At 43.9% G+C, this 14,643-nt stretch overlaps 2 protein-coding genes across 10 annotated transcripts in view; one reads left to right on the top strand and one right to left on the bottom strand.

The window, feature by feature from the left end:
- The first annotated feature begins 731 nt into the window (after positions 1–731).
- LOC116848520 (probable tRNA (uracil-O(2)-)-methyltransferase) lies at positions 732–3,345 on the top strand. Its single transcript, XM_032824704.1, has 2 exons — positions 732–1,732; positions 2,224–3,345. Exons 1-2 carry the CDS (start codon positions 770–772, stop codon positions 3,118–3,120), a joined length of 1,860 nt encoding a protein of 619 aa, XP_032680595.1. The 5' UTR covers positions 732–769; the 3' UTR covers positions 3,121–3,345.
- LOC116848517 (zinc finger protein 236-like) overlaps positions 3,188–14,643 on the bottom strand; it is an 18,787-nt gene continuing 7,331 nt past the window's right edge. For 3 of the 9 annotated variants that reach the window (XM_032824690.1, XM_032824691.1, XM_032824692.1), the window contains 19 exons: positions 11,239–11,370; positions 10,860–11,003; positions 10,649–10,766; positions 10,346–10,488; positions 10,037–10,262; positions 9,800–9,878; positions 9,516–9,651; positions 9,302–9,441; positions 8,671–9,024; positions 8,222–8,456; positions 7,909–8,146; positions 7,593–7,702; positions 7,250–7,492; positions 6,525–6,889; positions 6,214–6,349; positions 5,594–5,703; positions 5,219–5,471; positions 4,870–5,146; positions 3,569–4,758 (listed from right to left, as the gene is read on the bottom strand). In XM_032824690.1, the coding sequence (XP_032680581.1) occupies positions 3,569–4,758; positions 4,870–5,146; positions 5,219–5,471; positions 5,594–5,703; positions 6,214–6,349; positions 6,525–6,889; positions 7,250–7,492; positions 7,593–7,702; positions 7,909–8,146; positions 8,222–8,456; positions 8,671–9,024; positions 9,302–9,441; positions 9,516–9,651; positions 9,800–9,878; positions 10,037–10,262; positions 10,346–10,488; positions 10,649–10,766; positions 10,860–11,003; positions 11,239–11,370 (4,629 nt within the window). Of the gene's footprint in view, positions 4,759–4,869; positions 5,147–5,218; positions 5,472–5,593; positions 5,704–6,213; positions 6,350–6,524; positions 6,890–7,249; positions 7,493–7,592; positions 7,703–7,908; positions 8,147–8,221; positions 8,457–8,670; positions 9,025–9,301; positions 9,442–9,515; positions 9,652–9,799; positions 9,879–10,036; positions 10,263–10,345; positions 10,489–10,648; positions 10,767–10,859; positions 11,004–11,238; positions 11,371–11,587; positions 14,611–14,643 lie in introns of those variants that run through there. The other 6 variants (XM_032824689.1, XM_032824697.1, XM_032824696.1 and 3 more) reach the window with 5 other exon arrangements.

Consider the following 14,643-nt stretch of genomic DNA (forward strand, 5'->3'; position numbering starts at 1 on the left):
ATGTCGGAAATGATAGAGGTTAAATTAGGAAAAGAGAAACTAATAACTCCATGTGCTTTGCGATACCGAATAAACGATGGCGAATCGAGTGCTTGGCAGCACGACAGTGAGTTCGCCTAAGCAACTGTACAAATATTTATTACGCGAGTGCGAAAAGCTGCCGAAACAGACGCAGCAATTTTACAAACATTCCATCAAACAAGTATGTACAAAATATTCTCACCTAACTATTAATAACCTGATTTATTCAACATAACATTGATTTATCCACATTTTCTTTTTCCTTTACCTCTTCTTTCTGGAGTAACTTAATTTCACTTATATTAAATGCAGAGGTTATGGTTTCAAATATCCTTATATGATTGGAAATGAATGCTATGAATTTATAATCTTCATATTTTTCATATGAGATACCTTTACAATATCTTTCATATAAGCTACTTTCATGGATAGCAAATTTTCTATTAGATTTTCAATAATTAAAAATATGATTTTTTCAGAGTTTTAAACAGCATGCTTTGGAGACTGACGAAGAACGTGTGCAACAAATTATGGAGCGTGCACTGTTAGATGCCAAGTGGGTGATACAAAAGGTACTTTTGCTGTGACTTGTGTACTAATATGTTAGATGTTTGGTAATCCTTTTATACTAACTTGTATATTTCTTTTCTATTTAATAGTATAACCAACCAGGCAGTACTCCAACACCTAAATGATAAGTTGACACAAAGTATAATGTACAAGATACATATTAGTATTAGATAGAACAATGAACTTTGTACAGATTGCTAATGAAAGCACTAACATCAGTGCTTTGCAGTTTTGGAAAGCCATTTCCATTTGGATGAGAAATCCTCATGTCATAAACCGCAGGATCTTAATATCCCATGAATTATTAGCAATCGAAGTCAATTGCAACATTTCGAATATTTATGAACATATTACCAAACTACATATACAACTTGGTGATTTTGAGTGTGATTTATCTATGGAAAGCCAAAGGTATCTGTTGGAGAAATTGGATATTGCAGAGTATTGCCAATCACTGGAACGTTTGAATCAAATCGAGACATTAGATGATGATAAAGTTTATTTGTATGTGAAGAAGTTATTACCTCGCAATACGCAATTATTTTCACCGACGTTGGAATTTACGTTAGTCGACAAGAGACTTACCAGCGTCGCTAGCTTTCATAAACGTATTGTTCAAGACAAACAGCCTCTAGGTCCAAATGCAGCCTACACAATACAACACCACGAGTACGGCTCCACGTGTATAAGTATACATAGATTAGAGGACCGAGATGACGACAAAAGCCGCGACTGGCTCAAGTCCAAGTTCTTACCACGTTTGATCAAATGGATGATGAATGAAAACGACAACGTTGGTCCGAAAATTAAATCTCTCAGCCTCGTTTCCGCTGAGAAGTACACTTCGCTATACAATCGATTGAAGGAGAAGTATGGCACCGAAATGGTGAAGGTGTGGCCCGAGAACACAGACCCGGCCAAGTTTGTTTACGAGGACGTCGCGATTGCGACCTACCTGTTGCTGCTGTGGGAGAAGGAGAGATTGGAGTTGGATACGCAGAAGTTGCAATCGTTCGTGGATCTCGGTTGTGGTAATGGACTTCTTGTCTATATACTGTCTAGCGAGGGTCACACAGGAATGGGAATCGACTTGCGCAAAAGGAAGATCTGGGATCTGTTTCCAGAAAGCACTCACCTGCAAGTACGCAAACTTGCCAAATTTTCTATGATTATTATTTACTTCTAAGAACCGACTTTTCAGTGGTAGTTTTAAACTTTATGTTTGAACTGTGCTTAAACTATCAAATTGTTAGAATATAGAGTATAAACTACTATTAAGAACTCTATTCTAAGAGATTCAAGTGTTTATATCAGTCATCCTTAAACAAGCTAAATAAAAGTTTGTATTGTGGCAGATAAGATCAACCTGCAAAATGATTCTTTGTGATAACTTATAACCTTTGTTTCTTTAAGTAAAAAATTAGAAGAAATCAAATTTTGCAAGTAATTTTTCTTATATTCTATATACGTTAGAAACCAAATTATGTAGTTTTATGGGCTTGATATATAGTCCTATAATAAATAATATATATAATATCTTACACTATGCACACAAATTTCATATAATATCTTACACTATGCACACAAATTTCATTGAAAATTTTAAAATAATTGATCTTTGTACTGTACCAGGTCAGCACGATTGTTCCGTCTTCCGACACTGTCTTTCCCGCCGTGGACTGGATTATAGGCAATCACTCAGACGAGCTCACCCCGTGGATTCCCGTGATCGCTTCGCGCAGTTCCTACGAGTGCCGGTTCTTCCTGCTGCCCTGTTGTGCCTATGAGTTTGACGGCAGGAAGTACCGGAGATGCAATACTGCTGAGAGTCAATACTCCGAGTACATGTCCTACGTTAGAAGCGTGTGCGAGGGTTGCGGCTTCCTCACGCAAGTGGACAGGCTGCGAATTCCATCGACAAAGCGGACCTGTTTCGTCGGATGGCGGAGGAGCTATGCGAGAGAGGATAGCGCGGCGCTGGATGCTGACATCAAGAGAATTATAAATGCGCGATCAGCAACGACGACGACGATGTCTCAGGCCGTGACCGAAGTAGCAGAAGACAACGATCTGTGGTCCGCGAGCTTCAAGCCGCGTAGCTCGACGGAACGAACGCGAAATTGCACGCAGCTGGACAAGGAACTGGTTCTGAACATTGTCAACGTGGTTGCGGCGCACCTGTTGCGCACGGAGTGCAGGATACAGTTGGAGCGGAGACCCGGCGAAACGTGGAACGCCGGCCGACAGATCGACATCGGCGAGGTGGCGAAGTTGATAGCACCTGAGATGTTGCAGCAACTGCGAAACGAGTGCGGAGGCCTGCAAACTTTATTAAAAAACCACAGTCACATCTTCTATGTAGCGCAAGGAAAGGTGCAGTTCAGAATTCCGGGTAGTAACGTCGTTGGTAAGAAGAGAAGGAGAAGGAACAGTGACGCGCCTGCGAGAAAAGTGAAACCTTGCTGGTTCTACAAGAATCATCCCGACGGCTGTCCCGCTCTCGAGATCGACTGCGACTTCCAGCATTGAGTTCCTTTGTTGTTCGTTAAGTTCGTTATGTACGTCGGAAAAGATTATAGTCTCAAGTTCATGGCAGTGTATATAACAACGTGTTTTTATTTTAAATAATTGCGAATGTCGTTTGTGTGTCAGCATTAAAGTAAAAAGTATGCGCGTTACTGGCTCGAAACGCACAATCAGCGAATTGTATCGATTTGTGGGTTGACAAATAGAAAATGTAATAACAATAGTGAACTACAAACAGTGTTAAATTACACCTCGAGTACGCGCGCGAAATGATTACCTCAATAGCGTCACGTCGATATACAGATCGTATACACTTCACCTGCGCATTTAATGTACTTGAAGTCTTTCCTCCTTTACAGCGCATTCTGAGCACGATATATGTTACAGCTAGTGCGCGAGCTCTCTCTTTCTCTCGAAAGGAACATTTCTCCGCTACTTTTCTTTTCAATATTTACTTAAAAAAATCTACCACCAGTATGTCGTCTAAGCTCACTAGTTTTGCGTCACCCTGATTATCCTGCAGAAGCGCGCCCAACACCTGCTGGCTGCTCCTCAGCTTCTTGATGTCGAACATAACGAGCTGGTGGACGCGCTTCAAGTGCGTCTGCAGGTTGCACTTCTGTGTGAACGAGTGCTTGCAGTGCGGACACGGATACGGCCGATCGCCCGTGTGGTGCTTCTGATGCAGCTGCAGCGAGAACTTCTGCGCGAAAGACTTGCTGCACAGCTCGCACTTGTACGGTCGCTCGCCCGTGTGTATACGTTTGTGCCGCTCCACCTGACACGGCTTGGTGAACGTTTTGCCGCATACGTCGCACTCCTTCCGTGACTGCGCCGTTTTCGCTGCTTGCAGATTGCTGCTCGTCGCACGACTTGTCTTCACCTTGGACACGCCACTGCCGTTCGCAGCTTGCTCTACTTGCACGGACGCAGAAGCCGCGGGCATATAATCGTTCATCTGAATGACCGCAGCGTTGTTCGTGTCAGAACTCGTCGTCTCCGTCGCGGGCACTTGGACAGAGCTGGTTATCACCATGTGATTGGCGCTGTTCAGATCGCAAGTTTCCGGAAAGGGGCTCGGATTGACTAATTCGATGACGTTGGTGGGCACGACGCCAGCGTTGTCGGAATCGCTCGTCGACTGCGTCAATAACGAGTCATCCGTTTGAATGGTGACAAGACCGTTCGCCAACAGGAACTGCAGATTCGCTACAAACTCGTTGCTCTCGTTCACGGACAGCATCGCGTTGTTGTTGAGTATCGTCGTCGTATCCGTCTGATTGAACGTAATTTGATTCGGTAGTACCGCTGCGCTGGCGTCCAGGTTCACCGACGTGTCCAGTGTAGAATAACCCAGGTGATTCTGCTGCGACACAGCTGCCGCCGTTTCATCGCTGATCACAGTCGTCATCGCCGTCGCCGCAGTCGTCGCCGTTGTCGTCATGCTCGTGTTCAGAGAATTGCCGCTGTCGACGTTCTCCAGGCTGGCCGCCGCCTCTGCCACCGCCGCGACTTTCAAGTGTTTCGGCTTGCGTTTCGCGCCACCTTTGTGTTCACGCACGTGCTTCAGCATGTGCACCTTCTTGTGGCCCGAAGTGCGGAATCGTAGATCGCACATAAGGCACTTGAACGGTTTCGAGCCTGAAACAAAGTCTAAAGTCACGCAAGCTTCTCCTCCGAATTATTCGATATTTAACGCTTCAATTCGTCGTATAATTCGCGGTACAATGCAAAATAATTCCAAGGAATTACCGGTATGCAGCCTCATGTGAACTTTCAAGCTACCCTTCGTAGCGAACATGCTGCTGCAGACGTGACAGCGGAAAGTCTTCTTGCCTGTGTGAACCTTCATGTGCGAGTCCAGCGTGCACTTGACCGCGAAACTCTTGTTGCAGTGGTCGCACTTGAACGGCCGTTCACCTGTATGCGTGCGAATATGCCTGGTGAGATCACTTGGTTTACGGAAAGTCTTCGGGCAGAACTTGCATTTGTTCGTGTACTCTCGTTTTTCTTTCTTCTCAATGTTCTGCTGAAACATCAAATATTGTTACATAAGACAGCTGACTCGCATAAACTAACACAGAAATTCGTATCTACTCACATCCACGCAATCCATTATTTTTCTCTCGGCAACTGTGTCCAGTAGGACCTTCTCAGATACCGACGAGTCCGCGTCTATCCGAACATTGAGCGCCGTTATTGAGGAAAGAGCCGAATTCGAGGAGATCGGTTCTTTCTGAGAACTGTCCGGCTCCATAGACGAAACGTTCCACGTGTCAGCGTGTATCTTACTGTGCAGCTTCAACTGCTGCTTGCTGTCCAAGATCTTATGGCACGTAGTGCATTTCCATATTCTGTAAACAAGATCAGAAAAATAATTTAATATTTAATCAAGCATCACATAGCAGCATCACATAAATCACACATACATACATACACACAAAAGATATTTATTTTCATTTTATAGTCTACTTACTTATTTACGTGTGTCCTCATGTGTCTGCTGAGACCACTATTCGTGCAGAATCGCTGAAGACATACCGAACACTGATACTCCTTCTCGCCGCGATGAGACTTCAGATGTTCCTGTAATGATTACAATTTTATCGTATATTAGATCAGTTATGTGACGATTTTTGTGCAGGAAACGGTTACTACATAATTTGTATCAAGAAACGTGGCAGTAAAATATATCTCGCGTCATAGGTCTGGTTTACATCGTGCACTTGATACGCGTACTAAATAATAACTTTCTATTAGATAATCTTAATATCGACGATATATATAAACAACGGTATATTAAGCTGGTATAATACTCATCGACAAAACGTATTGTATTGATGGAATGCATCGCCGTTGATATGCATTGTCGATATTAAGATTATCTAATAGAAAGTTACTATTTAGTACATATATCAAGTGCACGATGTAAACCAGGCCATATTATATGTTCCAGCAGGATTGCGAGAAAAATATTACCGGATTTGTTACTGTTACTGAATTCTTTGCGAAAAAATATTTGCTCTTTGAAAATAATTGATTGTATCTTTTAAACATTTTCATTATTGCATGAAAACTTTAATGTTAAAACTATACCTTCAACCCCTCGGTTGTGAAACCTTGATTGCCGCACATGTGACATTGCAACAGGTTGGCGCATTCCGATATCCTTGTCCTATCCATGCCAGAAGAAATAAACGAGTCCGGCTGTATTGTATTTTGAAAACTCTTTCTGCAAGTATCAATCACATGCTTAATAATCACTCGATATATAACGCAGAACTGTTAAATATTTGCAGCTTTTGATATATTTTCGCAATTGATATAAATGATAAGACAATGAGTGCCAACGAAAATCTACCGAAAATTGCAAATTTCGACAATATGGCGAAACTGAGGGAACTTACGTGAACGGCAGAGTGCTTCTCTCGCTTTCGCATGACAAAGCGTCATTCTCTTGCGGCGCTTTCTCCTGTCCGTTTACATTATGCATCTCTGATCCATTTGTGGTGTCCGCCTTCGCAATGACTTTGGAGTATCTCGGACATACTTGTGAGAGCTTTACCAATTCTGAGCAATTTTCCTTTGAATTAATGATCATTAGATGAGTGTTTCTTGTGATCAAAGATGCATCCATATCGCTGGCAGTGGTAATTGGTGCAGCTCGTTGCTCCTCTGCTTGCCCGCAATTTTCTCCCACAGATGTTGGCAAAATACTAGACATGCTCGTAGAGTTACTTACACTCAAACCGATATCGATATCGTTGTCCGCCTGAAAAATCAATTGCAAGTTACTTTAGTCTACGATAAGTATAATAAGTCTTCAGCCTTACACTCTAAACCCAAAATTGTGACGTAATTTTCGACTACAAACGTTTTCTACTGCTGCCTGAAGTCATAATCGTTAAGCTCTAAGCAAACCCGCTTTAACAATTGGAACCCAGGTTCCAATTGTTAAAGCAACACGGAAAACGCCTTTTGTCAGAAATTATTAGCCTTAGAGCATAAGGTTTACTATACTTATTATAAATTCTAATTTATGGTTTCAAGATATGAACCAAGCGTCGATAATGCACGTTAACGCGTTCTAAAATTGCATCGCGCATAGAAAACACTCAGAAAACGTCTTTACCTGTAGTGCGATTTGACTCATGTCAAACGAGTCGAATTGCGACGTGAATATCGCGTTGTTAGATGATTCCAGGCCCTTGTTGTGCTCGTATATTATATTAAGTACCGGCTGCTCTCTCGAACTGTCGAGAGAATTCGCGTTCGTCTCCTCCATCTGCCTCGGAAGATTGTTCGTCAGCCCGAGGTTCACGCCGATATTGAACAGTTGTTGGTTCAAAGTCTCCTCGATCTCTCGTATACTTTCCTGCAAGATTCCCCGAACGTCGTTCCTTCATCGCTATTCACATGTCCATGCTTACGTAGATAAAATATATTTTAATAAAATAAATGTTGAAATTACGTACCGGTGTGAGCGTTTGATCCCCTGAATAATGAGGTAACGCGATAGTACCAGTTTCATCGGCGTGCAGAGTTTGCGACGTTCCTAAATTAGTCGTGTCGACGGACATATTTTCTGCAATACGCGATCGTATATAAATATATGGTATATATTTATTTCACACACACACACACACACACACACACACACACACACACACACACACACACACACACACACAAAATATTCAATATAAAATTTACATTAACTTTTCTATATATCATATCACTTGTCTTTTCTCGCTGTAATTTTACACTTATCATATTTTTAAGGAAACGTACGACTTGTGATAGACGACGTTGCGCTGTCCGTCAGCAAGAACGACTTCTCCTTCTCCGCACTAATATTTTGAAACTGATCGGAGAAAGCCTGCGTGAAATCCGGTGCCATTTGCGGTTGAAATGACACTTCCATGTCCTCGGTGAGAGTGATGCTTTCCGGTAATGCTGGAATGGTACTTTTATCCTGGTTCAAGGGCTGCTGTGCGTTCTGTTCTTGCGTCTTCTGTTCATCCAATTGCTACACGTGCCCATAAATTTAAGTATTCTTTATCCATTTACAGTGACGTATCCTAAAGATTATATATGTACTGACCTTTTGCGCCAACTCATGCTTATGTATTTTCATGTGCTTCCGACAATTGACGTATGTCTTGAACGTTTTTTGACAATACGGGCACATGAACGGCCTTTTGTTACTATGCGTAACCAAATGCCTTTTCATGCTGCTCTGGGTGGAGAACTTCGTATTACACACCGAGCAACTGAACGGCCTCAAATCGTCGTGTGTATGCAAGTGAGATTTGAGAACGCTATTAGATGTAAACCTCCTGAAAAGAACAAAATAATAAGGATTCAAGAGGCATAAGTAGATAATATTCATACTGAATAATAAATGTTAATAAATATGGTACTATCTATCCTGTGAGTGTCTTGAATCCTCTTTTTAACACTTTGTATATATAAATAAATAAGAAACACGAACTTGATCAATCTGATTCTAAACGATGGAGATATTGAACGAGATAACGAACGATATCTTACCTGTCGCATTTGGCACATTTATACGGTCGTTCGCCCGTGTGCCTGCGATGATGCTGCTTCAAATGACTGATCTTTCTAAACGCCGCGTGACACACCCAGCACTTGTGCGGCCGCGCCACGCTGTTGCCGTCGTACACTTGTTTTTGCTTCGATTGCACTTGCACTACGCTGATTTTATTGTCGGCGTCGCTGATAACGAGCGGCTCCTGTAGGATCACTTGCGGCACTAGGCTCTCCGCCTCAGGCGATATCTTGGACTTTTCCAGCGCGTGACTCCTCATATGAGTCTTCAGCATGGTGCTGGCGCTGAACGACTTGTCGCATACGTTACACTTGTGTGGTTTTGTATGTAATCTGAAAGAAACGCAAGATTTTACTTCAACTTCACACAAGTTGAAATTTTATTTTCTAATTACATAAAACTAACTGGCTTAACAATTGATTTTGAAACTTTCTGATTTTTCATTTACAACTTTTTAGATTATATTTGTATGATCTTTTCTCACTAGTATAATTTTAAATATTAATACTCCATTGCTCTCATATGAGGCGAACGTTCAGTTGAAATTTTAATTTTTACTATTTTCTGCGTTTCTACCACGACGCCATGTGTGGAAAACATGAAACTCACTTCGTGTGAGCAGTAAGACTACTGTGGCACGCAAACGTTTTGTCGCAGGAGTCGCAGGCGTACTTCTTCACCCCGGTGTGAGTCCTCTCGTGCGCGATCATCGTCGACTTGAGCGCGAAGGAACGCACACAATACATGCACTGAGAAAATAATACTCTTTATTAATGGATGATCAATCATCGCGATCCATAACTTCGGATATTCTTGGAAGTACCTTGAAGGGCTTCTCCTGCGTGTGAACGCGCAGATGGCGTATCAAGTCCGACGGCTTCTTAAATTCTTTCATACAGAAGGAGCACGCGTACCACCGTACGTTCCCTACGCAGTGTTGCTTTATGGTAAGATACTTTCTGTGAACGTAAAAACATAGATGCTTGTTACATTAAATAGATTTCAGAATCGCATTTGTTTCGACTCGCTGAAGTTTTTTACACATCTCCAAAATTGTCCACATGTTTTCCTCGTAACATATTATCTTTCCACACAGAATGATCTTACCTCATAGCACCACCAGCAGCTTTATCCAATAATGTGACATATGTCGTACGGGAATCCATTTTCTTCGGCTCTGTGGTTTCTGCAATCGAAAGCATATTAAATATTTATCTTATCACTCAGAAAGAGTGATAATATTAAAAAAAAGAGCGACATTTAAATGTTACATGATTAATTTACATGATTATCTTTAAATACAACATGTATCTCATACAACGAGCAGCATAATCGCGGAATTACCTTTCGAAGTGACTTCATTTTTGTTCGGCAGACCGCTGTTCTTTAACGCCTGTTGCAGAATATCGTTTTGCCCCACGTTCAGCGTTCCAGTAGCCGTGGAAACCGCGGTGTTATTCACGGCGGATTCCAGAGACGCCAATTGCGATATCACGCTGTCTACCGTCGCACGCATATCAGCTTCGGACGAGATACTGGAATTAGCTTCCGAGGACTTGGCAGTGGATTCCTAAATAAGTACAGCGGTTCTCGGGTTGCATTTACGTTTGAGAGTTCGCAGTGATTTGCATAACAATCATATAATTAGCGTACCTCCGAGGAATTAGAATGCACTCGCTTTATGTGCCCGTTGAGACTGCCGAGTTTCTTGAAGGCGCATGAACAATAAGAACACTCGTACATAGGCTCACCTTCTGGCGGATTATGCACTCGGAGTGTGTGTGCCTTTAGGTTTCCTAGAGAATTGAAAAATGGAAAAATAAGTCTCGGTGCTAACGGAGAAGCCTGAAGTACAAATAAGTACGATTGATAAGACGAGAGAAGAACAACTCTGGATAAATACAGCACGGCAGTACTTTGTACAGGCCTGAATTTTGGTGAACCGAATTCCCGAACCTTTTTGACTAAACTTAGCGTTGCAAAGATTGCAAGTGTGCGGACGAATGCCGTTGTGTTGCCACGCGTGGATCTGCAGCGAACTCTTTTGCGTGAACGCTCTGCTACAAACGGTACACTGCACAAGTAAAAGCGTGGATGAAGCGATCGTCACTCGATGCTACCCTATTCTACCGATATATAGGTCTCTCAAGTACAGAAATTATCGCACCTTGAAAGGCTTCTCTCCGGTGTGTACCCTGATATGACGCATCAGCTGACTCGGCTTTTGAAAGGATTTCAAGCATATAGTACATTTGTACATTGTTTTATGCTTCGTTCCTCTCTTGGTTTGCTTCACTATCTTCGTCTGTTGCTGCGAACAAATAAACGCGATAAGAACACCGCAGGAGCAAGGCATGATCTGTTTATTGGGCAGCACAATAGCATCCTCGTAGAAAAAAAGAAGAAAGTACGAAGAGAGAAATTTTTCTTACGGTCTTATGTAGAGCGAGAAAAACGAGATAAGTGGAATAAAGAGAGAGGTATCGTGCCAGTGTTATTGGTCCGCTTATCAAATGTGCGCCGTTTAATGAGCTCTTTCGACTTACTCTGTAATGTCCGCGGATATGCAGTCGATAGAGCGCCGGTTGCACGAATTGCTTGTTACATAATTTACACTTTCGCACATCCTCGCTCGCCCACTTCTCTCCATGAAGCTTCAAATGCGCGTCCAACTGAGCCTGAAGATACAAACAATTTGAATAGTTACAAATTAATCGAAGACGTTACTATGACAGTCGTTTGTTTGACAGTTGTTCTCTTAAATCCGTAAGTATGGTGAAAGATATAATAACAAATGAAAAAAAATGAATTGCACAATCAGAGCAAAGTGGACCAATTTTTGCTAATGACTTCTAAGTATCCTTGCGACTGTAAGGATTAATGTGGTTAGTGTACCTTGTAATACTGAGCGCTGATTCCAAGAGCTAGATGGAACACACGCGTGCAGATCAGGAGAAGCGCGTAATTCAGGCAGTCTACGGTGAACGACATATCGGAAGACAGCGCTGTGACTTGAATTATGTCGTGCAACATAAAGTAATGCGCGCCGGCGGGCAGTGTGTACTTATATGGCAGTGCTTGGAGCAAAAAGTAGGACGAACACGGGCATCGAACACAGTACGCGCCACCGAAAATATCGTGACTATTTGATCACTCGTATCTAAAATGCGCGTTCCTCGAAACTTGCAGGCGATAACGAGCGAATGAACACAGCGAGTCCAGCGCGAAATTTGATCACTTCTATCGTGTTCCGATAGTAGATCAGTGTTTCGCGAATGGATTTTGTCGGGCGACAATTCGAAGAATTTCGAAGACCGCCCTTGGAGTTTTCAGTCATCTCTTAGCGACAAGAAACACCGAGAGAACAAGAAACGGGACTAATTTGAGATCAGACGAGTACGATAAATTTCCGCGAGGAAGCTTCTACTCGTCCTTGCAGCTACTCGATCAATTAGCGTGCGCTAACAAGCTAAACGTGGCGCTTTATTAAACGGTCGCGGTCGTATCCACGTGCTTGCAACGCGTACGAAGGCGGACAACTGCAAAAACTCGAGTTTCACTCTCCCTTTCTCCTACCCCCTCTTTCTCATTGTCCTGTTCTTTTTTTTCTCTATCTTTCTTTCCTATTTTTTCTCTCTCTTCTCCCTCGAAAAATTTCGCTTCGAGGCATACAGCAGAAATATCTAATTATTAATTGTCTCTTTTGTTTTTTTTATCACGCTCTCTCCCTGCGCCTATATTCTCTGTCTTCCTTTACAAGATTTCATGTTCCAATGCATATGTGATGAAATTTTCATTCTCGCCCCTTCCCTCTTTCTCTCTTTTCGTTTCACTCTCCCTCTCTCTCGTTCCGCTCGCAGCATCCAGAGCAGGTACCGGCCACTTCGAGACGAATCCCGTGTGATTGCCGTTCCCTCTTAATTCCCGCGCGACGCCGCCACCGCGACTGGTATCGCGCGTCCGAAAGAGGACATTGCACTTTTTCCGGCACGCAGGCCGCTCGTGGTCCAGCAACAGCGGCAGCTTCCTCCCCGCACGCCGATTGATCTTTCCAAAGCTGCCTCTCGCTCTTCCTCGCGGCTCCTTCTACTCCTCTCTCTTCCGCCTACGAGCCGTATTCTTCCTCTTCCGTTTGACCTCCCTGCGCGACCTCCCGTCTCCTCGTCTCTTCCTCCTCCTCTTCCTCCTTTTTCTTCTTCTTCCTGTTCCTCCACGTGCGTTTCTCTTTTTCGAGATCCGTTTTCCTTTTCTCGTGTTTCCTCCGCGACAATGAGATTTCGCTTCACCAACGAGCAATCCACCGCTCGCATCTCGGATACTTCAAATGTCTGCAACAGCGAATGTCGCGAGTTGAGCCGCGAACATCGCTTCCTCTGGCGATCTGTACAAGTAAATTCGGGACGGCATAACTCAAAACAGTTCATGAAGTTTTATGACCGGTGAGAATCTCGAGAATGATTTTGGAATGACCGAGATCTCGAGAAAAATTCCGTCAGTCAACGAAGCACAATGATCTCGCCACAATGATCACACTTTACATATTTGCGATACGAGATGTAAATACAACAATTGAACAATCGTTGATCTCATGAGTCTCTCGATATTGTGTTGGGGATTAACGGCAATATTGTTCTCTCCTTCGACCCTAGATTTGATCTTATACGCCGGCAGCATATAAACGACTGTGCAAGCCGTAGATCAGATCAGCATATATTTACTTCTTTACGGCGAGCTGTAGCGGACTACGGCGAGCGGAGCATCTAATCACGTCGGACGTAGCGATTCAGGAAACGACCTCCGATACACCGCCCACCCTCGGGGACAACACGAGCGCATCCTTGCCGGATCGCCAGTCATTCGAAGCGACGTTCTCCTGCTTGTCACTATTCGCCGCCAACGTTTTCGGAGGCTTCCTTGTATAAGGAAGAAATTGGCACCACTATGAGTTGACTGATTTAGAGGCCAGGATCAACTCGGCGAGAAGCTTCAATGAAGCTGTCCGCGAGAACACATTACGGCGTCGGGAGGGCCTCGCTGAGCGGAAGAATCGCGCGGACGGAGGAGGCAATACCGTGGAGGTTGAAATTCGTCGGATACTCTTGGCAACGAGGCCGACCAGGAGCGCGAGTCATTGTGGCAGCAGTACGCGAACAATTGGCGGCGTGTCAGATGTCAAGCGGCGGACTCGCGCCGGTCATGCAAACGCGAGCAACGCGAACGGCTCGAGAACGGCCAGGCGAGAGGAACGGCGGTCTGTTCTCTTCTCACGGAACGTGCTTCCCAAAATACAACCTCATGGAGAGAGGTCATCGATTTCCCCGTATCAAATCGCCGCCGTTCTCGCCGCGGACCTCGCGCCGAACACGTCTCTCGCTCGCGGAACTCGCGCTGCTCTTTCTGCTCCTTGTCCGTCGTCGTGGTTGCGCCGTGGTTCGATTATTATTGCTACATACGTAAACACGCACCCCTCGCCTAAAGATCGTTTTTCAAGCCGAGCGTCTCTACTTCACGGAAAAAGAAGGATGGTATTCCCTACGTATTAGGAGCCGGCGTAACGCAGCATCCGTCAAATGATGTCTCTCGCATTTCGACGCGAATCGCTCGAATATATCTTCACGGATGAGAGCGAATCTCCCGTCGAAGAGTGAAGAATCAAACGATTTTCAGGGTTAACGCTATTAATAATAGTCTAGTTATCGGGCCGACCGCATCCTCGCTCTTCCCGGTAAAGTTCAACGGTTCGGCTTTATCAACGGCGTAACGGCACATTATCGGCACATTTCTTTCGCCCCATGTTCCTTTCTTCCTGTCGTTTCTTCTGCCTTCCTTCGTTCACTCCGCGTCTTCTCTCTCTCTCTTTCTCTCACTCCTCCTCTCTCTCTCTCTTTCTCTCACTCCTCCTCTCTCTCTCTCTCTCTCTCTCTCTCTCTCTCTCTCTCTCTCTCTCTCTC

This window comes from Odontomachus brunneus, unplaced genomic scaffold (assembly GCF_010583005.1).
Source record: "Odontomachus brunneus isolate Ranch 3 - 2012 unplaced genomic scaffold, Obru_v1 Obru_scaffold_096, whole genome shotgun sequence".
Classification (NCBI taxonomy): Eukaryota; Metazoa; Arthropoda; class Insecta; order Hymenoptera; family Formicidae; genus Odontomachus; species Odontomachus brunneus.